The sequence below is a fragment of the Haliotis asinina genome, chromosome 10 (assembly GCF_037392515.1).
Source record: "Haliotis asinina isolate JCU_RB_2024 chromosome 10, JCU_Hal_asi_v2, whole genome shotgun sequence".
Lineage (NCBI taxonomy): Eukaryota > Metazoa > Mollusca > Gastropoda > Lepetellida > Haliotidae > Haliotis > Haliotis asinina.
Window position 1 is genome coordinate 1779219 of NC_090289.1, and position 27087 is coordinate 1806305.

The window sequence follows — 27087 nt, forward strand, 5'->3', positions numbered from 1 at the left end:
CAAACCAGGTGCACGTCTTACTGTGTAAGAGTGCGAGTGTAGTTTTTCCCGCGTTTAGCAATATTCCACGACACCAGAAGGAAACCAGAAAATGGGCTTCACACATAGTACCCTTGTGGGGAATAGAACCCGGGTCTTAGGCTGACGAAGGAACGCTGGACTTCACTGCTACCCCACTGACTCCTCAAGGTTAAGCTGAGACTAGAGTTGTTACAAACACTCCAGGCAGTGGATGTTCTAAGAGATATAGACTGAAGGTCATGTGTAACCCGCTTCAATAGAAATAACGCTGTTACAGAGGCTACAAAGATGGGACATGTTTTGGAATGCAAGTCTCTGATCACACTCCTGTGATACAAACATAAAATCTGAACATCCAGGCAACGGTTCCCAAGAGACACTTTAATCCCTGAAGGAATTTTCCGACGCATAATTATCATAGCCACTGATTTTAAAACCGTTTTGAACACTCCGTTAGTAGGTAGGTAGCTCCCTTGGAGGGACCTGCGACCATAGATGAGTGTTTATTTCCTTCATGTGGTAGATATCGGCCGTCTCCAGTAGTATCTGGAACGATGACATGAGACTAGTTTCAGATTGTTCCAACCTCGACCTGGAATTCATGGATTCCATGATATTAATGGAAACACTCATTCCGTTGTTATTAAAGTGTTGCAATAAAATCACCCATTAACATCTTGGGTCAGTTTTCGGAAATCAACTGGAAGTACGTCGTACAAGTTTCTACATGGCCAACTGTAGTTGGTCACATTGCATCGTAAGCTGGTGACAGACTGACGGTGACCCCAAAACAGACCGTATAGCACGTAAAAAATGTTTGTTACACGATAATGGCAGGGCGCTTCTACAAATGGTCGTGAATCGAACCTAACATACTCTAGTTTATTGTGACTATCAATGGGAATGATAAACATGGTATCATCTGACTGTAGCTCCTTATATCTAGTGAGTTGATGCAGAACTTGTCAAATGACAGCGAATCAAATTCTTGACTGGCCCAAGACACTATTGACTATCCACACTATCACTATCAACATGACATCACATAACCGCCATCTTCATGGAAGCAATGATTCCTCTCTCAGAAGGGCAACTGCTGTTGGCTGCTGCAAACGACCCCATAACATGTTTTGCACCTGTCATCTCTTCAACCTCAAGGTGTTGGCAATTGTTTTCTCTATACAATGTAAAGTTGAATAACAGATGCTAACAGAGTAAAGGTTCCACCTATCTTATACAAGTTACAACAAGTCAGTTCCGTATGTTGTTATACGTTTATTATGTATGATGTCAGGTAACATCGGTTTGGTATTCTGTACAATATATTGAATACTGTCATAACCTCTCTCGCACACAGACCTTGTAGTTGCACAGTACAGTTTCAACACAAATGGCTGCTCCTGCTGTTGTTGCTGCTGAACCCCGATCTCATGTATGCTCAGTCATACCATACAAGATGGACACTGGCAGACATGCTGGGTATTGAAGCGTGCATACTGACTGACAAAGCTGGTTGTTACATACGCAAGTGTATATCGCTGAAGAAAATGGTACTAGATATTGTTAAATTGTCTTTGGTTACTTCCGGGAAGCACTACTGCACAACAAAAAATGCAAACATATGAAATCGGGGAAAATGGTAAATGTGCTATTACTTCACATCCCCACAGTTGGAACACTGAATAACTGCAGCAGCAGCAGCAGCAGCAGCAGCCACAGAAGCGTCCTCACCACCAACTCCGCACACGATGACACACTACAGTCAAGAGGCTGTCCACGTAGAAATCATTCAGGTATAAAAAAAGACTCCAGTAGACAATACTCAAAATCATATTCACACAAACTTACAAAATATTACAAATTAATAAAAACAAAAATCTCTCCCAACAAATTGTATAACTTAAATTAGATAATGATGTTCTAAGGAGAGGTGACTCCATGATGTGTTCATCCATCTTAAAATGCAAAGTGAGTATCGCCTATAGTAAGGCATGAACACTCCATAACCCTTTCCATGCACGAATTTCACAAAACAGGTGAAAAAGGACTAACATAATCCATGTCAATATGGCATGTGAGCTGTGAGGCTTTGGACAATTCTGTTGGTCTTCTAGAACCTAAATTATATTCAATCACAGGTGACAACAACCCTTCAAGGCTTTGTGTTTCATTCACTGAATGTCATTCAAGCTTTTGTTGAGACTGTCACATTCCACACCATTAGTATATCCACAACATAGAAGCTACCCGTGCAACGTGTCACATAGTACATTATTTCCTGTTTGGGTGAATCCCCTCCTTCAACCCAGTGACTTCTTTCTTGTAATCTTACCCAGCAGAAAACCACACTAGAAAACAGAACTGCCTCCAGGGCACAGGGCAATCTCTCTGAGAACTATCTGTTGGGTTCTGTCCCACAAACTGAACTTAGTGCTAAGGTGAACTTAACTCCAAACCTTCACACAGTTGTAGCACAAACATCATTTAGTGGAATGGCCACAAAGGGCTATTACAAACAGCCATCTCAGCACCAGTCATAAATCTTTAAAACATAAATCTTGCACCTAAGATGAGTTTTCAACAGGGTCCTGGGCATAACATATAGTAAGAATTTGACTGGAAGTATAACGATCTTGACATCTTCCACAATTCACACTTGCACATCTCAGCTGACACAGTCTTTGCATCTACTGTTCATCTTTGTTACCGATGCCTTCAGGATTCCACTCATGCACCCTGCATCTACATGCTACTAATAAATACTAATCAAACAGTACATTTTGCAGTAAATATCTACCATGAACTTCCATGAAACAACTCAGAGTATGTAAAGCATAAGGTTTTGTGATAGTTCAAGGTATACAAAATAATCCTGTTGGTCTTTGCGACAAAACTTGTACCCATATGTTGACAGCTTGTCAGTCTCCTACAGCAGTAGGTATCACAAATGCACAACATGCATTAACATGAGCCACTCAGCTCACAGCACTGGGATCCCCCATATTGCAAACTATCGGTAAAACCTATAGAAACATACAACATAAAGTGAGGTGTTGCTCACAGATCACTTACACAGCTTCATGCATGTAGGGACAATCTGGATGTGGCAGCCTTCCCCTCTCTCTAACAGGTGCTTGATCTCAGATCACTTACAAAACATCATGCATGTATGGGCCATCTGGATGTGGCAGCCTTCCTCTCTCCAACAGGTGCTTTATCTCAGATCACTTGCACAGCATGATGCATGCTGGGGCTATCTGGATGTGACACCCTTCCCCTCTCTCCAGCAGGTGCTTGATCTCAGATCACATATACAGCAACATGCATGCAGGGGCCAGCTGGATGTGGCAGCCTTCTACTCTCTCCAACAGGTGCTTAACCAAAGGGTACAAACAACATTACACATCTTAGGTGTAGATTTCACTCTTTAAATTTTCTTCCCTTGAGCTATCATTATATTTTTGTCAGCATGACTAGTTGTAGAGAGTTACCAACTGTTCTTACATCAATACCCATAGCTGGAATCAACCGAAAAAAGGTAGGATAACAGTTTGTGAGTATTTGTGTTACTTAAACTGAATCAGCATTCAAGTTATATCAAGACAACTCAGCTTAATGTGGGAGGATAGTACAAAAGTGATGCAGGTCTCGACAGCTATCACTTTGGTGAAACACACAAACAGATGGTCATGACAAACCCGTAACACGAACCTGGGTAAACCAGGACTACAGCCCAGTCACAGGTTCCTAGCACACCTAAGGGATGCAACTCTGCAGTGATCTGCACTGCCTCAGACTGGGACCCCTGGACCCATGTAAGCCAACACATTAAACATGTAAATGACTTAATTGTTGAGTCCATGATCAAAGGAGTACCTATTCTTCTCATCTGCCCCTAACAAAAAATTGTTTTATATTAAATATTGAAATAAAATCTGGATAGGTTAACACATGAGCAAGAAAACAAACAAAAAGCAGATGATTTACAAAATTAACAGTGGCCATTGTTTTGTCCGCATACATTTGTCCCAACTAGCAGTTGTCAACTTTCTACAACATGTGCTTGAGAAAAATCAACATAAAATTCCTTGACCTTTCAAAACTTAACAAGCGTCACATCTTATTTCTAATAAGACCTTGCGAAATTACAAGAATACAGTATCAGTCTCTGAAAAATACACCTCCAGTTTAACAAATATAGTTGTAAAATTTGCCATTAACTGCAGCATCAGAGGTAGACACATTCCACACTTGTCCCTTGTGTTGTAAGATCCTAGTTGTAAGTCCTAGCAGAGGTAGAGAGAGAGAGAGAAAGCCAACAACTATTGACCGGACAGCCCTTTTGACCAGCCCATGTAGTGGTGTCTAGTAGACAGTTTTTCCATCCAGTTGTGGTGGTCGTGTCTAATAGCTATAGTGTCTAATTTTCTATGTCCATCTGTCATAAGCTTTCGTCACTCTCAATGGCCTGTAGATCAGGGTCCATGTTGGATGAGGTGCTCTGCGAGGCAGCCTCCTGGCCATCTTCCAGCCCTGCCCCTTCTTCCATACCTGAAAACGTGGACGGGAGATAGTATCACACTTTCAACTGCTTCTGTGAGAACAGTACTTACTCTTCAGAAATACACTGCTTCTAACAAATACTTAAGTAATAAATAATAAAGTACTAAAACAAATGAAAAATGCACTGGAAATTGTCTTTGCAAGAATCCGATTTGGATTTTGTTTTCAAAGTGTCGTTGTCCAAAGAGAGGGTGTTATATAGATTATAGAGCAGTGTAAAAACAAGATTGAAGATTCAGTAGAGGGTAGTACTAGTACTGTGCAAATTGTTATATTCAGAGGTTTTGAGGTCCAGGGTTATTTGGAATAGCATGAATTTATCCAGAACTGTATCATATTTTCCACAACGATTTATTAAAACAATCATCTACCATCTCATTACAAAAAGACCAGCTGCTGGAGAACAAGACGAGCCTTGTCCTACTGATGAGTGAGTGAGTATGATTTTATGCCACTTTTAGCAATACTCCCGAGCTGTGATGGCTGGGGACACCAGAAATGGGCTTCACACACTGTACCCAAGTGCGGAATCAAACCTAGATCCCCAGTTTGACGAGTAAACGTCTTAACCACAAGGCTAGCCCACAGCCTTCCTACAGATGAAGCATGACCACTGCTGTACATTTCTATTTCTGACCTAATGCTATTACCACTACAACTATATTCTCTTCTGCCATTCTACTGTGTAATCACTTTGTAGCAATTGGCATTGATTCATAAACGTTGTTAATTCAATAATACAGTCATACATAAACATCTTTGTTGTTTGTTGGTTAAAAAATGTAAACTATTGTGTACGTATTTCTGGGTTAACATACTGCTTCAACATTTTGTTCACTGATCCCAAATACCTACATAGCCAGCTAACCATTCCTCACTATCATTCATTCCAAGAGTGTTCTTTGTGAATTAGCCTGTCTACTATTTATCAACTCTTTGATGAAGTTGGTTTCTTTTTGTTTAATGCCACAGTGACCATTATTATAGCTATAAGAACTTGGTCAGTAGACAAGCAAATCTGGACCATATCATCAAGTGACTGACATCATAAGCAACAATCTGCACAATTGGGACAACATGCATAAAAAGTAAGTCATGAACCATCACCAATGGAACCTCATACTTGAGTTTCTTGACAAGCATGGCCAGGTAATGAAAGCTGACCCAGATCAACAAAGGTAAAATTATGGGCAGGATAAGTGTGTCTCCTTATTGAAACCCCAAACATACCTGTTTCATTGAGGCGCGAGAGTGGGTCATCCTCCTCTGGGACATACAGCTTATCAATGGCCTCCTTGATCTGGTTGTTGATACCTTTAGGATCCAGGTCCATTGCCCAGGAGAAGTTCATCAAAGCCAGGTGGGTGTTACCCAACTTTTTATGGACCTGTATCACACAGAAAGCACAACTTTAAAATTGCTCTGAAGCTGTCATGAAAAAATTTCACTTATGTTAACATTTGAAGTAGCTGCCTATACTCATAAAGACAAACCCAATTTGAGTAGTTTTCCAGGGTTCTTGGCACTTGGCATGCAAAATACCATATTGACAGATCTTCTGAGATTCACGGTATTATTGTCAACTAACCAATTCAATTCAAAAGGCATTCAGACATCAAATGACTCGAACAGTAATGACCAGACTCTAACTGCTTGTCAGACACGAACTCACCTTTCCAATGAGGAAATAAACAAGAGATTCCTTAGGAATGATCATTTTCAGCTCTTCTAACTCTTCTAAAGCTTCCTGAAATCACACAATGCAGTCAGTCAAGTAACCAGCTCAGGAGGACCTAGGCAGCAGACCTATGCAAAATTTAAAACACTTGGTTCCCATCATAAGTAACAAGTGTTTGCCACTAACATGGCAATGTCCCCTGCAGCTAAAGGAGAATGAAATATTTATAACAAAGTCTTTACTCTTTACTTTTTGCTCAGACACAAGAGGCATGAAATGACAGGTGTCTGGATAATCACAAAATGTAGGCTGTCAACAAAATTGAGGACACTGGCTGCAATATTTTATGGAATATTGTGTTAACATAAGTTCGACAAGTTGACAAAGTGTTGTGGTCACACTGAAAATAAGATCAAGGTCACCCAAATCGGCTGGTGTTTGCACAATCCCTTAATGTAGACTCACCAAATGTAGGCTGTCACCAAATTTGAAGACAACAAATAAAATAGTTCATGAGAGTGTTAAAAGTGTTCAAAGTATCATAGTGACCTTGAAAATAGTCTCAAGATCACCAAAACTGACTGGTGTCTGCGTAATCCCAAAAGAAGGCTGTCACCAATTTTGAAGATGTTGGGTACAATAGTTCCCGAGATATTGTGTTGACAAGAATTGGGACGTACGTACAGAAGCCACTGAATACATAGTATAACATTCCACATTGCGGAGGGGGGGATATATAAAAGAATGTTATCACTTGACCACAAAATAGAAACAAAAAGTATGTGAGATTTATGGTAATTATTTCACAAACAGAAGTCACTTACATATTCACTGTAATGCTGCTCTTGCATGTGACCTAACTCCACCATGTATGATAAATACAAAATTAGAGTACAAAGTACTTTTATTCTGGCAAAGGCTGTTCATGAAGGCCTAAAAGGTTCAGCCTTGGATGTCATGCACTGATGCATCATAACAAAGTCTGCTGTAAGTTTCTTTTCCATTAATAAGGAACATGCTTTGATAAACATGTCTTGAAAACACGAGCACAGCAGTGAAATGCTGCAATGAATGGCAAGATTCAGTGTAGTGTGTATTCCAAATGCAATAACTACTAGTGCTTCTCATTATCAAAGAGATCCCTGCAAAACAATTTCTCAACCACCGACCCAAAGGTCTGGCAAGATGATTCTGTAAGAGACGACAATGTAGTGTGCACACCTGTCACTATCAATATCCAGACTCTACTTACCATATGCTTGTCATTAGCAAACATTATGGAAGCCCGGTGGAACTTGCATAGAGGATTTTTGGGGTCTGCACTGATGGCAATGTTCAGAGTCTGCAGGGCTGACTCTGACTTCTGCTGGGCATGTTGCACCTGAGGATGGAGGAAACAACAGTAAATACTGATCCAACATATCAGCTAGACTCACGTACATACACACAATACAGATGTTGTTGTGTATCTACACCCTACACAGATGCCATAATATGTCCCTACACAACACAACGATATATTGGGGCCAAACACAACACAGATGTTATAATGGGTCCAAACACAACACAGACAATTTACTGGGTCCATACACAACTCAACACAGATGTTATACTGGGTCCACACACAACAAAGACTATTTACTGGGTCCACACACAACACAGATGATTTACTGGGTCCACACACAACACAGATGATTTACTGGGTCCACAAACAAGACAGACGCTGTAATGTGTCTACACACAACACAGATGATGTAATGAGTCCACATACGACACAGATGATGTAATGAGTCCACATACGACACAGATGCTAAACTGGGTCCATACAAAACACAGATGCAACAAGACTACTACAGTGTCCGACAGTAAAATACTTACCACACCAACATGACACAGAAGTGCAGAACTCTGTGGGTTGATCTTTAAGGCTTTACTGAAATGGACTTCGGCTAAGCTGAATTTTTCTTGTTTGTAAAAAATCATACCAACACCATACCTGCAACAAAATATTTTCTATTGTCTGACATTTTTTCCATGACATAAGAACTTTTGACACACATGTCATTATAGGAGATAACGAAACATGATGAACACAACTCATGTCTAGAATGTGCCATCACTTTTCCTACTGGTCTACTCTAAAGGAACATAATGTTTTGATGTAAGGGAAAGACTTATGCAAGCCAAGTTCTACAATGGACACAAAGTTTTGATGTATAGGGAAATACTGTGGATGTCAAATGCTGGGCTTAACACAACGAGCCTCTTGTAATTAAACAATCCTTTTCATCATGATTCAACATGACCAAATACAATGTTGGAAGCACAAAATGTGACAATGAACCAAGGACATAACTGCAGACAGAGCTCTATCCCAAAATTACACTGAAAAGCCACTACAATTGTGTTAATCACACTAAGTCTCACCAAGCATTATAGTGTCTGGGATCTGCCCTGATGGCGTTCCTGAAATAGGTCAATGCTTTGTCCAGCTCCTCTGTGAAGACATACTCATGGCCTAGTAGGGTGTACGCATAGGCAAATGTTGGGTCCACTTGTGTTGCGCGCTGAAAGAACTTGATTGCTACATCATGCTCCTTTTGCAAACTGAAGCAGTTTCCTGTTGCACACCATGCCTGTTGAAGTAAACAAACATACGCCTTCATCTTTGTATCTGATAAACCACAGCTGAACCATGCAACCTCGTTACTGAACAGTGCAAGCATATGCTTATGTGTAAATGTATCTCAAAGATCTAGTGCTCCCTAATTTCCAGTGTCTTTAAATCCCTTAATATTCCACACAACAATTAGGGTTGAAGCTTTCCAGTGTCATGCCAAACAATGTGTTAAAACCATTTCTGGTGTAACCATGGTGATATTTCTGGTATAGTGCTAAAAGTGGCATAAAATCATACTCAAAAGAAACAGCACACTTGATGTTTACATCGGAATATCTATGGGACATATCTATGGTGCTATTTTGATATGACTTTTTTGGGGGGGGCTAGTTTTTCACTTGAAAATGCATGAAGATGCATAAGTTGCCTCAATTATGCATTAATTCTACTGAAACAGTGCCCTGCCACCAAACAATCATAATACAGTCATGACTCCTTAAAGAATGAATACACTCACATTTTTTGTACTCTTTTAACCATTACATATGAAAGACCCTTGGTTAGTCTTAAGCAGAACATCAAACTTATTCTTAAAAATCTTGTAGTTAATTGATACCAAGCGATTAGAAAAGAACCAAAAAGCCATCTGCTTTGCTCTCACTCGCCAACGAAACCACAGACAGATTACGTAACTCTTGTCACCACACAGTGACATCAAAGAAGGAACAATTTTCAGTTAGTTGTATAGAAATGTGTAGGAAGCTCATCATTTGCTGATTTCTAGACGTCAACAAAGAACATGCCAAATTGTTGTGTTGCCGTCAGTTGCTCCTTGGGGTCGGGGGATGGTGACCCCGCTTCCAGGATAGAAAATGCTATTGAGATTTGTTTTCATCGAGTTATAAAATCAAGACTACCTACTACACATTGCTGACCAAAAAGATATTGTGTGAGCATAACGATTTCTTCCTCGGAAGCGAGGTTTTGATCGAAGTGACAATATTATCGTAAGTAATATTATATTGAGCCCCTCTCGCTTTCAAGAGTGAAATTGTTATGTTATGAACAATGTCATGCAAAATCCTATTGGCCATCAATCAAATACATATGTTACTATCAGAAGAAAGTAATTTTGATTTTATAATTATAGTCGGTGAAAGCAAACTTAAATAGCATTTATCCTCAGACAGGGAGCCACCATTTTTTCAAATCGTGAAGTTGAAAGTCTGCTACAATTGTTGAGATTATGATTTGTTTTCATCAAGTTAGAAAATCAAAACAACTTTCTACTAGTAGTTAAATATGTATTTGAATCATGGCCAAAAGGACATTGCATGACACAACTTGTAACATGATGACTTCTTCCATGGAAGCGAGGTGTGGCTCAAAGTGAAAATACTGCGCGATAAATTTCTTCACTTGCTAAATTCACTTGTTTTTGTAAACGTTCACTCACTGTTATTTAGACCCTTGTCAATGTGCGTCTTTATATTTGGTCTTATAATCCTAATTACTTTATAATAATACTTGTATGCATTTTGAAACGTAATAAAAAGATGTGATATGCAGATACTTATTTTTAATTTATATCAGGAATGTAATATCTAGACATTTTATAGTTTGCCAATGTGAATCATAATTGGCACGCACGCCCTAGTGTATGTTATCTGTATCATTACACTTCACAACAAAAACAATGATTTTGTTGAAGGCTACAACAACTTAATAAAAACAAATCCGCATTTAAATCTGCATAAAAATAATTAATCAATCAGCATGTTATCGGTTAATTCTCTGACCGTTCCAGGCACAAGACATGCCAAACGGGGACCTTTGTCAGGTAATCTTAGTGGCGTTACCACTAATTATACTTGTAATAAATTCATCAACTGAGCATGAAGTGAATGATGACAAATAATGTGTAGGTTTGTACCACCTAATACAGATTACAACCTAGCGACACCAAGTGATTTTCACAGAATCGTCTATGAAAACAAGGGTTCTAACTTGGAAACTAAGCAAAGCAGGAGACAATACTAAATGATAGTACGTTGTAAGAACATATAGCTTTCATTTTTCACTACAGCTGTCGTGATTTCACGTTTGTTTAAACCTGTAAAAGAAATAGTTTACCCCTAAAATGTAGATGAATTCTGCATAGGCCCCCACATCTATACCTACTATTATGTCACTGAGATGCACCGCTCTGATTGGTTGACATTTCGTTTGCGGCTGAGAATTGTGTACTATTGTCAAGAAGGTCGATTTAAGGTAATTAAAGATCGAAATGAGTAATTTTAATGACGGGGTTTCATTTATGACGATCCCAATGAGTGATTTATGTATTTTCACTCCCTAAAGTATGTGTGATCTTTAACATACATGACCTTCAACTGTCATAAGACCTTCATATCTTTGTGGAACACATGTCTGGAGTGTAGGGACCTTAGATGAAGTGAAATCTCTAGGTTATTCCCACCTTGCAGGCTCATGTCTCACCTCTGGGGAGTTCTTGTCGAGCTCTGTAAGTTCCTGGGCCAGTGTGGAGAGCTCCACCTCTCGCTGCAAGTGCCACAGTGTTGTGCTGTAGTACTCCAGTCCCTCCATGTGATACGGCTCCAGTCGACGGAGTTCCTGGAAGATCTTCTCTGCCTGTCACAACACAAACAATTTAAGTTGTCTTTCAGTCTCATGGGTTGACCTAGGCTTAGGGACACTTCATGATTGTTCACATTCCTGCACACCTAAAGAAGACTTGATTTGTGTCATAACTATGCATGCTCTGACATTTGCTAAAACATCCCAGTTTACAGATTACAACAGAAAACAGTTATACTAATGCTGTGTAGACACTAGGCCATGACTAAACCAATTCAATGCAAACCAAATATCGTAGAAATCTTCATGATCATGGAACATTTTGAATATTTTTCCTATCTTGACACACTCTCAAGATGACTAACGGCTGGTGGAAAAGCTCCAACACACACTTCAGGTGCAACTCAGCACAGCCCCTTATTACTACGGATATGGCCAGTGCTGTTCCACCACCTGTGAGTTTAGTTTTACACTGCACTCAGTAATATTTCAGCTATATGGCGGCGGTCTGTAAATAATCGAGTCTGGACCAGACAATCCAGTGATCAACAACATGAGAATCGATCTGCACAAATGGTAACCAATGACACGTGTCAACCAAGTCAGCGAGTCAGACCACCCGATCCCTTTAGTGACCTCTTACAACAAGCATAGTCACCTTTTTATGGTAAGCATGCGTTGTTGAAGGTCTATTCTACCGCAGGCCTTCAAGTGTCTGCAAATATTCACATATCACTCACTCTGAATTCACTTTCAGATCCTGCAAGGTTATGACCTGACAAAAATGCTCATTGTATTATTAGTAGCTTAAAGATAATACCTGCAGCCACATTCAAATTTCAGGCTGGTGAATTATTTTGTGGGCCAGTATCTCTCTGGCATAGCTAGTAGGACTGGCCAGAAAATTTTGGAAACTATTTCGCACACTGGTACTGTGCAAAATTTCATAACTTAAGTTGCAAAACAAGGCCCCCAGACATACACACTTGATTCAATGAGCAACTTGCTTTTGGTATTCTACCTTTTGGTAAATTGCCCCTTCAAAGAAAGCTCGGCCCAGTTGTGAGAGCACCCAGCCTGTGTTGTATTGATGCTCAGGCAGATCGGAGAACTGTTCTACAGCCTTGCGGCAGTCGTACTGTGACAGTGACAAATACGCCTTGCCCAGGGCTTGCAGGAGATTCAAGATACCCGCTGAAACAGAACATTGACATTTTACATTAACAGAGTTACTGAAACAGGGTCTTCTTTTGCAGATACATTTTACATACTTGTATCTGGAAATAAAACCAAAAGAAAACCAGTTAGGAGGATAAACTGTGTCGGTTCAAAATGATTTCCTGATCTTCAAATACTTGCTAACACCTGGAAACTGTCTAACACATGATGCCTATCAACATTGTGAACACAAAAGTAAGCCAAAAGGTCACTCTTTTTTCTGTCAGCAGACGTGACATTGAGCAGTGAAGGGTCATCACCCAGTCGTATCGGCTGGTTCCTAAGGTACCATCAGGAACTGCTCATTTGTAACATCATTCTGACTTAACGTCACAAGATGATTTAAGTAACAATCAAGCCTATTTGATGTTTACATACGGCTCATGAAAATCAAAGATAAATTGCATATAACCTCATCAAATAACACTGGTCATGTCACCGGGAAGATAATATAAGAGTGAAGTATTAGCATTCAATATGCAATAGTGTGTGACACAGATACTACTAACCTGACGACTGATGAAGGAGAATTCAGTATGTCACAGTATGTGACAGATATAACATTTACCTAATGACTTATGTCAGAGTATACAAAATGTAATAGTGTGTGACACAGATGGTAGTTACCTAATGACAAATGTAGAGGGATTAGGGAGGTAACAGCATGTGACAGAGATAGTACTTACCTAATGACTGATGCTGCATCTGTATAATCTGCGTCTGTGTGGGTGTGTCAGATGTCAAGGATGGCTTGCTGTCAACAGACAAGTCACTCTTGTTGATTTCATTCAGTTCTTGTTGTGACTTGCTCAGTCTCGTCTTGGACTTTCGACCTACTGCCTTCGGACTGGCAAATCGGGATTTTCCTTGACTTTTGTTGTTTTCCTGAAGGAAACATACACAAAACCCTATATCACAGAGAGGCATATCAGGGACAGCAACAAGTCATAAATTCACGATCTTTGACAAACTATCATTAACATGAAATATGCGTTACCTTCACTGAGCTTGAATTTCCAAACAACCGTGAACTTCTTCTAACATTTGGAATATTCCTGAAAAGAAATGTAATTTTCTGAATAAAACTGACATTTTATATCTATCTTAACTCATACTTATTTGTTTATCTCCTCCTCTATGTGGAGACAGTGGAACATTTGAAGTTTCCTTCTTTTGATGCGGACATACAATCACTCACCCACAGGACGCCTCTCCGTTTCCTGCCACATCAGTCACATGACCAGCCCTGTTCGTCACTGTCTCCTACATCAGCCAACGAGATGGTTGGGGTCAACTATACGGCGATTGATATCCTCTTATATTTTGGTCCTTCACACATGACCAGCCCTGTTTGTGACTTTGTCACCCTCTCCTACATCACCCAACGAGACGGCTGGGGTCAACTATACAGGAATTGATATCCTCTTATATTTTGGTCCTTCACACATGACCAGCCCTGTTTGTCACTCTCTCCTACATCACCCAACGAGACGGCTGGGGTCAAATATACAGCGATTGATATCCTCTTATATTTTGGTCCTTCACACATGACCAGCCCTGTTTGTCACCCTCTCCTACATCACCCAACAAGACGGCTGGGGTCAAATATACAGCGATTGATATCCTCTTATATTTTGGTCCTTCACACATGACCAGCCCTGTTTGTCACTGTCTCCTACATCACCCAACAAGACGGCTGGGGTCAAATATACAGCGATTGATATCCTCTTATATTTTGGTCCTTCACACATGACCAGCCCTGTTTGTCACTGTCTCCTACATCACCCAACGAGACGGCTGGGGTCAACTATACAGGGATTGATATCCTCTTATATTTTGGTCCTTCACACATGACCAGCCCTGTTTGTCACTGTCTCCTACATCACCCAACAAGACGGCTGGGGTCAAATATACAGCGATTGATATCCTCTTATATTTTGGTCCTTCACACATGACCAGCCCTGTTTGTCACTGTCTCCTACATCACCCAACAAGACGGCTGGGGTCAAATATACAGCGATTGATATCCTCTTATATTTTGGTCCTTCACACATGACCAGCCCTGTTTGTCACTGTCTCCTACATCACCCAACGAGACGGCTGGGGTCAACTATACAGGGATTGATATCCTCTTATATTTTGGTCCTTCACACATGACCAGCCCTGTTCGTCACCGTCTCAATAAGTCCATAAGCCCTTAAGACATATAATGAAGATGAATTTAACCTAACGTCTTAAAGATGTACAAAAAGTCTCAACTTGCAATGGTTCCAAGTAAAAATATTAAACAACATTTTAACCACAAATAATTATCTCTTTCAGATAAAATACATAGATTCTTCACAGTGTACTTTTTGTGCAAAGGTACCTGAAACAATTATGCATTTACTCTGTGATTGCTAACATGTTAAAAGAATATGGAAAAAAATGACTGATTGGCTCAATGTAATTTCTGAAGGCACAATCCTTTTTTCAAATGAAAACATAATCTTTGGATTTAGGGGGAAAAAATAATACCCCCTTGAATGCAACATGCTTGATTGTAAAACAATCAACTTACAGATGTAGCAGAAAAAAATCAAAACCAAATTTTCAGTGTAAACAAAGAGATTTTGGAAACTATTATAATGCAACAAAGTTTTTTTACTTTTCAAAATGCCGATTTTCAAACTCCTATAAATATTGGTCATCCTTCCATAATCTCTTTGCAAGTTTTGATAAGTAATTTAGTACAATACTATGTCATACGATGTGTCCTATACTGTGAGAACTGTGTAGACAACTGAAAGAAATATGTACACTTCTAATGCTGTAGCATGTGATGTATCCCATACTGTGAAAACTGTATATACAGCTATGCATGTGTAGTATTCTATATGGTTAAGCTGTGTACATGAAATGTGCTGAGAACGATAGCTCTGAACTTTTAATTCCTGTAGTATGCTGTAAGTGACATACGCACTCTGCTATGTCAGGATGTGTGGTTTTCGTGGCAGTGAAGCCCCTCCGCCTGGTGTATGTCTCAAATCGCATCTATTTATTGTTGTATAACAAGCAGAACAAGTAGATCTACATAGAGCTATGGTGACTGCCTTCGCTGCTCAAATGGTACCGGAATCGCTTCGTCTTCAGTTCAGTAACACTGTAAGTTGTGAGCAAGCTGTCCTCCATGTCAAGTCTATTTATTGCTGAAACGTCGAATCTGCTGTTATAAAACCTCTTTGCTTTGTCTTGCCCAATCGATATCCAAGATGTAATCTCCAAGAGTCCAAGAAGACGACCTCTTTTTTTCTTTTTCCCCTCTGATGTAAGCTGGTGACTCTCCGATGAGTCATCTGTATTCCTTCATGAATGCAATCACAAGTGGTTTGAAAGGGTCCACTGAATGTCATCCCTTGCTCTGAAAGTCGGGGTGATCTTCATTTCTGCATGCATCCTTGGAGTGGTCGTCATTCAGTGAATGTTTCCATGCAGGCCTGCATGTGGAGACCACATGCAATGAAGATGACAAACGATGATGACAAATGATGATGATGTCTGTGACGATTGGTGGATGCAGTCGATGAATCCTTCCAACTGTAGCAGGATATGTGCATGCATGTACTCGATGAGTCGATGAAGGGAGCACTCTCTAAACTGCGTCGAGATGATACAGCTAAGTTGAAGATCTCTGTGAAGCTCTGTACCTCAGGTAGCAGGAGTCAAGATTCATCGTAAATGTCTCGTTTGCAGAAAGGGACAATAACATCATTGAATGACTTCATAGAAGAGCTAGTCCGTTGCTTCAGCGGAGGACGTAGTTCACTAGATGACTTCAACTCTTTGGTTGAGATGTCATCGATTCTGATGCCACACCACTCCTGAGACTAGGACCTAGTCTCCATTTTATCTGGACTGCCTCCCTGGGGTATGTCTGGCGATACACAATCGGATTGCCAGACATGACTTTACGGTGCCTACGTAAAAAGTTTTTAGCACATATTTGAATAGTAAACAAATACAAACAAAATTCTTACCAAGTTCACAGTGAACACTGGAAGAACAAAAAAGATGCAAGTAGGACATAATAATACGGAACAGCTGCAGACAGCCATAACCTACACCAGGAGCACGATTTCGTCAGTGAAAACATAATCTCACATGATGTAAAATATGTAAATTTATCCACAATTTCATATCATAATGATAATTAATACAGACTAAAGCCCAATGCAACTATATTTTGTGTAACGGACTAAAATATAAAAGGATATTAAATGTTGTATAGGGACTCAAGTTGACTCCAACCGTCTCGTTGCACGATGGAGGAGAGAGTGACAAACAGGGCTGGTCATGTGACGGGAAACAGAGAGGCTTAGTGTGGGTGAGTGTGATTGTACGTCCACTTCAAAAGAAGGGAATTTCGAGGGATTTTCAAGTGTTCCACTGTCTTTGCATAGGAGAAGATAAACAAATAAGCATGAATCAGGATAAGGAAAAATTATGAAACACTAATAAAAGTACAGGTGGCAAGACAGCTTTTCAGCTCCAAAGTGGAGCAAGCAAGCAAACAATAATTGCCATGGACCGAGATGTCAGATTACAGTAACTGTCAGTATACACAAATGATCCACAGGTCATTATTACACTCAAAAATCTAACAAAGTTAAAATCTGACATTGAAATTCAAGTTTGAGGTGTTCTTAGTACGGAACTGCTTCCGTTTCTTGGAACCAAGCACTTTAGTATGTATGCTGATAATTGGTATGTGTTGGCATTTTAACGTACTAGACTGGGTTTACCGTTATTTTTATGACATTTAAAAACTATGATCATATTTCAAGACCAAACATTTACTATCAATGCTTTAGTGACAGCTGAGGGATAGATAAGCAGGCTTTAACTATTTACAGTAATATTTCTGTATTAAAGGCTTTATTTACAGCATCAATGAAAGAAATGATGTTTCATTTTAACCATCCAGAATATAATGTGATTCTAAAATAACAGACATATTACCCTGTCTGGTTAGAAATGTCTCTTGTATTGGCAGTGTTCCCAGACATGCTGAATACTGGAGGCTTTGGCATCTGGTTTTGATTGTGACTTCTCCGTGTGACCGGCTGGAAATGATTAGGGAAACATTAACTGCAAATAACAAATCAGACAGATTTGCGTTTAAGCCTTTTCCCTTGAAACCTGTTTCCTACTAACTACTGAGATGGTTGATTACCTTCTTGCTGGGTGCCTTGGGATCCAGTGTCTGTTGTTCAGTGTAGGACACAGGGCTGGGTGTGATGAAGGGCATGGTGCCCTGATCCATGGGGCTCGGCGTCTCCAGGGGCAGAATACCAAACCTACAACACAACCATTTCATTAACACAAACAGGGATATCAACACATTCATCACAGTCAAATCAATATCCTGTTACCAAAACACAAACATAACAGTTGCCATGGTAACAGCAAAATGATCATCAGTCACATCAACACATACACCAGTTGCTTAAACACAAACAATAGTTACCATGGTTACAACAACAAAAAGGATAGTGACATCACAGATATCAGTAACCTCAACACAAACACCATACTGACATCAATACAATCATCAGTCACATCAATACAAACACCAGTTACCTCAACACAAACATTATAGTTACCATAATAACATCATCACAAACATCCCAATCACAGATACACAAAAATAAGTCACATGAACACCAACATCAACAGTCACATCACAGACAAACTTCACAGGCAATTAAAATAAAGTTTGTGGGTGGCAGTCAGGGGGTCTTACCGTGGAGTGAGTGGGCTGTGGAACAGAGGTTTACTGTAGAGGCCCCTGGAGATAACAGACTGTGTCCGGGGGTGACGCGCAGTTGTGGGAGCAGAGGGAATGTCCACCAGAGGGGGTTCCTGATTCTCGGGGGTCATGGACTGTGTCACACAGATCTGTGGGGTGGGGGTCTGCATCTGGAGCAAAACAACACATAAAGAGTGAGTGAGTGAGTGAGTGAGTGAGTGATGTGTGTTTAATGCTACTTTGGACTGTACATCAGTTGTACTACAGTGGGTCAGCTTAATACAGGAGGAATGTCTAAAGTCATGTTGATCTCAGGTGCTTTCACCTTTAACAAAATGGAAAACAATATTCATTCATTACTGCAGACCATCAGGAACACAGAGATACAGCCTTGATGCAAGATCACAACCTATCTGCACTACGGTTACGTAAGGACCAAACATAGGACCACAAACAGATCAGTGTACGCACACTCACCTTTAAGAGAGAACCCTGTTCCCATCTCACATTGGCATCATTACACCCAGGAGCTATGGCTTCGGAGATGGGGGTGAGGACGTCAGTGATGTTCTGTGACATACTGTGGGTGTTGGTGGGCGGGGCTGTGTGCTGGGGCACCTGGAAGACCTGGCCAGGGTCAACCTTCTCACCTGTCACAGATCAGACAGTAACCATATGAACAATAATTTAGAGAAGACACATCTGTGCCATCAGTGCTCACTATAACAATGTCAAGACTTGTGTCATACTCTAAACGATAAATTGAAGGTGACCAGTATTGTATTGTATCACACATACTTACGGAAGATTTTTTTGGTATGTGCAACAAATCATTACAAAAAGCAGTCTGGCACTGGTTCTTAATAGCAGATAATGTCATTTGAATGGTGTAACTTTGAAAGATCACAGACCAGGTGGTGGTCATCATAAGCTGCGCCAGCTGACTGTCACTCCTGCCATCTCAGTCACTAGGAGAACATCACTGAGTAGATACTCCTTTTCTTTCAATGGAATAGAGAACTAACACAATAGCACTCCAAAAGACAGATCTCAGCCAGGTATTATCAGGAGCACTTACCAAGTTGGCACAACCTTTCATATGACTTCCACAACAGCGGATTGATTCGAAGACTTTTTCTGTAACATTCTGCAGCCTTCTTCACACGCTCTGTTTTACTGAAAATGAGTGTAACTTGAGTTTACAACCATCTCGTTATATGACATGTAGGATGAACGCAGCCCCACACACTCCAGACAGCAATAACCAAGTCACTCAGCCAAACCATACGATCAAGTTAGTCGCCTCTAACATACGTCTTTATGCTATTTAGTGGTGCTCCGATTAACCACAATAATCGAAAATTGGTCAGTGACTGAACGACCAAGCAATCAATCACAATTTCTCATAATCAATTACAAACAATTTCGTAATTACTATTGCAGCGTTTGAAACATTTGATGATGGAACGAACATATTGCAGACGCTATCAAGACCTGAAAACGTGCTTAATTCGATTACTGACAAGTCATGACTGTACAGTTCTTGAAGACGCTGGGAGGCTCATGCTCATGATAGACTTGTCATCATTTTAAACTAGAAGGTTGCATCATTTTATATTTGATGTGAAATATGCATACGCAATTCGTGAAGTCCTTTCCATCCATTCATTTCAATGACTGCTCACTGGTAATGAACCAACTGTCAATATTAATTACCAACACTAATGTTATTTCAGAACTCACTGACTGTGGCACTGAATACATCATAATCCTAATATAATTATAGTCTGTGTTGTTTTCTTCCAACAAACTTGGGGCTTTCTCTATATTGTAAACAAAACACTCACTGACACAATCCCCTATACTGCCCTTACAGCATGACACAGTGTCTGCTTACTTCCCTTACCTGTACATGTTGCCCAGGAGAGAGAAGACATGGCAAGCCATGTTGCCAAACTCATTCTCGATTTCGTCTAGAGACTTGCAGCGACTGAGAATGTTGCCCGCCAGAGTGTCCTCAGCCTCCGCATACCTACGACACAACACATTTGTACACTGGAATCAAAAACCCAGAACATCTGCTGGTAATAGATAAACACCTTCAATTAGGTTAATCCACAATATCACGATACATGGTAAGGTCTAAGACAGCAATGAACTTCCTCATGGTCCTGCAACATGTCCAGTTTAGGGGGACATTCCACAGTATTGAGTTACAAAACAATACCCCGAGTACATGAAAATACAGTTACCATCCAAAAACTAGGTGATATGAGACAATCTCTCCTGGTACCTTACTGAAGCATACAATGATTTGCAGGCCACAGTAATGTATTGGTTATCTTTATGTCTAAATCAAAATGACCTCACAACTCTCCACCACTGTAGCAGCTGAAATGTACTTCTTACAACTCAAGGAATTGCTATTACTGAAAATGTTGGAAGGTGAGAGTTGGAGGACAAACAGTATCTCTCTGGAGTGGCTTTTAACATTAACTTGTCAACATTTGACAATAAAAGATCAAAATCCCTCTTCAAGTCTCTGAGTTAAACTTTAATCAATTGGTCCGGACAACAAAAGTCAACTCTTCATATATCAAACATGTGAACATTTACAGTAGTTAGCCAAAAAAGTAATATAAGGCATTTGCCTAACAACCCTACTTCTGAACAATACTGGTGTAACAACACGCATTGTTTACAATGCACTAAATTAAATGTGCCTTAGTCAAACTGCTTCAATTCACTGTGGTAGACGTGTGTGGAAGAGTCCTTACTTCTGGATATCCATACAGCACTTGGCCATGAGATACTTGCACTGCGGGGTGGGGCAACCCCTCTTCTGGAGTAGCATGTATGTCTGGATGGGTCTGCCTGACCGGTAATAGCATGTTGCCAACAGGTGAAGCGCCTCATCTGATGACACTGGAAATACACAATAGATATATAAGGTGTGCCAAACTGACTGCAACTTTAGAAGTTCTTCCTGCCAACTATTCATTTAACGTTATTAATGCTAGTCTGACAAGCCTCGTTTTAGGAGTATCATCATCTCAACTCACCTTCGGCATATAGTCTCTCAGCAAGGAATGTGGCATCGCTGTAGGCATAGTGATTCAAGGCATCTAAGATGGCAGCCTGAAAATCAAAGGATGTTGTGTATCTTTTGATCAATAATTTTTGTCACTTTCTATTGTGATACATTAAGGGATCATATGTGTATCTGTCTCTATGTTTAATTTACATTCTAATGGGATGTTCAACTGATAGTTTAGGGAACCAAAGTTTACTATAATTTATGTGAAAATCTTTCCTGAACGGAGTCATTTGCACCAGATCAGCCAAGTGGCTCAACTTAAGTCTTGCCGATTACAAGAAACCGTGGTAACACATGGTATCATCAAATGTCAAGCGCTGATATGGATATCATGTATGTGACAGACAGGTATTAGCAAGGCTGACTTCTCTAACAGTCCTAGTGATGTACAATGGCTACAAGTCATGGCAGAAGCCATCTGAGGAAATGGCTGATTGTGCACACCATTTGTTAAGTTTGAACACATTGCATAAGACTTGCAACTACTAAGATTAGGCAAAACTTAGGAAAAATATGACTAGGTGCTGAAAACGACAGATAAGACTATAGATGGCAATAACGTCACTCAGCCAGGTATGACAACGGAGTGTTGACTCACCTGGCATGAAATATTTTGTGCTTTTTCAAGTGTGTTCAATGTGTCTGATCTACTGATTAACATCTTACGTGTCTTTCTTTCATAAAGCTAATGTTGACATATGTAAAAGTGTATGACACCTGATACTCATAGAAAAGCATTGTATTAAATGTCTCAAAGTATATAGGTAGTATGACCATCCGAAGATCAACTGGACTGGACTTCGAGCTCGGGGAACTTCAAACCATCAGCACTGAGGGACCAATGAACAATGTATTTAACTTATCGCACACCTTAACCCCTTGGGTGCCACAAGGACATACATGTCTTTCTTCTTCAACCTTCGATTTGAAGTCCAAAAAAATTGTAAATATATAACGTACACAAATATACTTAATAGTTTTGCAATTTCTTGCATTCTTGATACCATCCACTATTATCTTAGACAAAGCTAAACTTATTAAAATAATCTTTCAAAATATGCTTCATTGTAAATGTTGCCATTTTGGACACATGACGAAATCGTGATTCATAGCATTATCTGCTGTATTCTTGTAATGTGAAAATGTAATAATTACTGGGAGTACTGAATGTCAAAAATAGCACATTAATGATCACTAACATCAAAGTTTCATGTAACCTCTCATCATAATTCTACACCATTGCCGATGAACACTGATTCAGTTGGGATGTTTTCGAAAATACTCTTACACGAACACCAAAGTGTGGTTTCCCCCATATTGGATCGTGCTTACCATGCTTACAAAATCATGTTTCGAAAAGACCGGTATTGAGACACCAGTTACATTACATTTTTTTCATAGTACGCTGCCACAAAATGCAATCACTGAATTCCCCATATATTTTAGAATCAGATTACAAATGGTCTCTGTCACCAATATCAACTGTGAAGATAAAACAAACCGAAAGATATTGGGTGTGAAAATGAATGCTGTGCTTGATCGACTGCACTTGTTTGAAATGTAAACAAAGAAATATTCCTATTTTACACTACATAGTATTTTAGTAAATTTTCAGACATCCAGGCGTTTAATCATTGCTTAGTTGGGCTCAATATGTTCAGAATATGCAGGGGCAGAGAATCATAGCAACAAATAGCACAAAAAAGAAATACCATGCAATGATTTGATAATTAATAAGAAGTTTCTCTGCAACATGACACCATGACTGTGCACAGTCACGCTGAATGACAACAGTAATTATCAGCATTTCTGGCCTCTATTCCTATTTACAAGGAAAACTGTAAAAAAACCACATGACACTATAGTCAGAATCATTTTGATTGCTTGCATCGCAAATTCGTGCACAAATGATCCCTGAACCTAGGGAAGAGTCCTCACAAGATCCTGTGTACCCTTGTCAGCAAAGCCACTGGCACCAGGGAACATTAAAATAATAAAAGAGCACTCAGCCAATCAGACAGCAACATTCATGTGTGAGGTAAGACAATAGTTTACATCTCTCTCCCGAAGCCCCATCCCAACCATCATCTGCAACACTCCTCCTGGTTTGGCTTGTGAGACTACCACTCCTATCTGTTTCTTTGATTGTTTTAATAGGGAAAGTCTACTCCATGCTACCTCCATCCTTCTTAGTTTATTATTTATTAACAAAGAGGCTAAGTCTAATTTCAAAATGGGCATTTAAAAGTGTCTTTTGCAATACAATATCATCACATACAAAGCCATGGTCTGTTCCAAATTAGTCGATTTGGATTTAAAAAAAAAGCCTGCATTGCTCGTTTCTGCACTAATCTCTCCAACTGAGTCCTAAACAAAGTCCTTTTATTACATTTCTTGTCTCCCTACCACTGGAACTGTAGTTAGGCCAAACCTAGTTTACCAGATGTTTCATATTTTCGTGTATCAACTACATACATTGAAGAGATAAATATGAAAAAAAGGTTTTTCCCATTTCCGACTGTACTTGAGTTTGGCCCCTTGAAGTAATGCTCACAGAGCGATGTAGACTTGATTATGTATTATCACTCAGGTAAATTTTAATCAAACTGAAAAAGTGGACACAACTTATGGTTAACAGCTTATACAGATCCTTTTCCAGTTATCCAACCTCAAGACATGAAAGAAAATAGAATAAAAATTGGAAACAAAATATGTGATCTTGCTCTAAATAGAATTTTCATAAAATTCTTCAGAATTGGGATATCTCATTCCAGTTGTTGGAACCTCTACTGTTACTTGCATTATGACATGGGGCCAAATATTGGCTTGTTTGGGTACATTTTTTTTAATGCCACACTCAGCAATATTTCAGTTATATGGTTACAGTCTGTAAAGAATGAAATCTGGACCACGTAATGGGATACAATGACATGTGTCAACCCACTCTGCAAGCCTGGCCACCCTATCCTGTTAGTCACCATGTATGACAAGCACGGGTTACTGAAAACCAATTCTAATCCAGACATTGACGGGTCCCAAAATACTGGCCTCCAGCAGGTCTTGATGCAAATTGTGTATTTGTTGTCATCTGTTAACTTCTGTGAAATGCCTGTCAAACAATTAATCACACTCACGGAAGTCCAGTTACAGAACCTACATTTCTGGATCAACCAGACTAATTGTATCACATGGTAAAAGCAAACACCCTTGTAATGAACATGCCTTTGAGTTAAACTTGCACAGTGTTTACAAAAACATTTCCATACCTCCTTTTTAAATATTGTCCTTCAAATTCTCAGTAAGAAATAAGACAAAATTTTGCATGTTTCTTCAGTTCAACGCATAAATGAACAAGCCAAACTGAAGTCACTGTTAATCTTCTTCAGCTGTGAATGAAACAGAGTACATATAACTGCCATATTGTCCATGTTGCCAGTGCTACTGTCTCCAGCACACTTACATATTACTGAAACTCACCTTGAGGTAACGAAAAAGAGCTCAATACACACACCAATCATTATTTCAGTTTACTGTTGAAACCTCTCTCTAAATGTTACCATGAAATAATGGATCTTCACATCTGGCTAAATTTAAACACCAGTTCAATCCTGATAAAGAAAACTTTCTGGATTGTCGCTTTTTTATGTCCCCTGCTAATACTATTACCTATTATTACTATTACTAATACTTTTACTATTACTATATCCAACAGTCTAAATCAGCATGTCATCTGTAATCTTCAAACATATTAAGAAATACTCATTCTAATACAAAGCATATACAAAACGTTTTTAAGATTTCCTGAAAATGTGTGCGGTTCAAAACACTTTTTCAAATGTCCCCATCAATACTTAACATTATCAGAAAATTAAGTTGTGTGAACACTACAAGGGAGTTACCATGACATATTCACTCCTTTTTATACAGCATGTACATTTCATAGACCCGAACAACAACCAATACCCTTACAATGATTGTTTACATATCATGTTCATACTTGCAACAGTATAATCAATGTGTTTATATTTATAGGAATTAAGAACATATATGTACTTTGAAATCATAAATATGAGGGCCAAAAATGTACTTGAAAACATTAATGTTAGTGCTGATATGCAAAAAAAAAGAGACAAACAAATATATGTGGGCAACTACAAGTCATGAACTTCATTCTTAAGGAAACATGTAATAGAAATCAACATCGACTTCAATCGACCTGTCCTTCAACAGCCAGTTAATCACATGCATGCACTACAAATAACAGATTCAGAGCGGCCTGTTTCGATATTTACAAGTTTAGGGCAACGGCAGCTTGACAGGTGCCCTTTCGTTGCAACAGCTGTGTTGGGACGACACCCGTTTTATCACACAGAGATACCAAAACCTATACAATCAAAATAAAAATGTTGATCTCCCCTACGTGTTACTGTCATCTAATTACCACATGTGACCCCTTACAAGATAAGAAGAACATCCCGCATAACCTTCTAATGCGAAATAATAACAAAGATGGGCATACGCCATTTTCTATTTCATAAATCAGAATGTTTGTCACCGATTTTCGTTGCTATTGCAACTAAGGAGAGAGAACCAGTGGCATATATGCTGACAAATTATACTACCAAATATATCAGCATTGCTACATAACGGTTAGATAATTTGCAATTACCTGTACTGGCTCTTGTAAGAGCATTTTGGTTGTCTGTGTGTCACTGGCAGCTCATATCCCAATGTAGACCGCCATGACAGTTAACCTCGTTTTCGTTTGTCTTGCGAACGAAGGGGGTATTCCTACCAACCAATTACTGCCTATTATCTTTGAAAAGCTTCATGCGGATTAATCTAATGAGGCACTGTCACAACAATGTAGACACATGCTATACTTACATTCTTCCTAATTAAAGGCCATGTTTTGCCAGTCACATTTCTTAAAAGGTTTGAATCAGTTATTGTTTGAATTTGAAATGTGTTTGTATAACATATTGTTGACGCCGTGTCCAGTCCCAAAACAGCCACACATGCATGCGCCCGTCTCCAAGGTAACGTCATAAATGGTTTGTTAAGTTTCTCTAGCGCTGGATAGAATACAGCCGTGTTTGGAACAGTTAGAGAATAGAAAGGGAACTATTCCTGCCATATAGAGTATACGTACAGATGCACTAGTACTGCAAAAACATGTAACATGACTAATTAAAATTCGGCATTTCTTTCTTAACACAGCTGCCCTTATTCAAGGAAGAATTTCATCCACAGAGTAAAGTTGCATATTTGTTTAAACATTGCGAATAGTTGAAATGAGCCATTAACGTGAAAAAAAAATCAAAGAGAAACTCAGTATTGTTTAAAATGGACTTAATAAAGGGGTGGTACCTGAAGCATTTCAGAATCATAGTTTCGCCACATTTTGGAATATGCTACTCAGGCTTGCACACGTTAACACAACCGAGTGTCCGTGAAAAGATGGTTGTTAAAATTAAAAGATGATAAGATCAGTATAATAACAG

General features: G+C 39.4%; 1 protein-coding gene across 1 annotated transcript; it reads right to left on the minus strand.

The window, feature by feature from the left end:
* Nucleotides 1-1281: 1281 nt before the first annotated feature.
* On the minus strand, nucleotides 1282-26355 carry LOC137254684 (cell division cycle protein 27 homolog). Its single transcript, XM_067792540.1, has 19 exons — nucleotides 26253-26355; nucleotides 21549-21624; nucleotides 21264-21411; nucleotides 20393-20518; nucleotides 19565-19662; nucleotides 18964-19136; nucleotides 18481-18656; nucleotides 17911-18034; nucleotides 17697-17800; nucleotides 13696-13753; nucleotides 13385-13583; nucleotides 12502-12674; nucleotides 11382-11534; nucleotides 8690-8898; nucleotides 8141-8258; nucleotides 7515-7643; nucleotides 6257-6331; nucleotides 5815-5971; nucleotides 1282-4572 (listed from the first exon to the last, which is right to left on the minus strand). Exons 1-19 carry the CDS (start codon nucleotides 26274-26276, stop codon nucleotides 4463-4465), a joined length of 2430 nt encoding a protein of 809 aa, XP_067648641.1. The 5' UTR covers nucleotides 26277-26355; the 3' UTR covers nucleotides 1282-4462.
* Nucleotides 26356-27087: the final 732 nt, after the last annotated feature.

Coding starts and splice junctions, on each gene's coding strand:
- LOC137254684 (XM_067792540.1), bottom strand. CDS start 26,276: ATGCTCTTACAAGAGCCAGTACAG. Junction 21,625..26,252: donor TCTTACAAGAGCCAGTACAG/GTAATTGCAAAT, acceptor TTTGATTTTCAG/GCTGCCATCTTAGATGCCTT. Junction 8,899..11,381: donor TCGACAAGAACTCCCCAGAG/GTGAGACATGAG, acceptor TTACTTCAACAG/GCATGGTGTGCAACAGGAAA.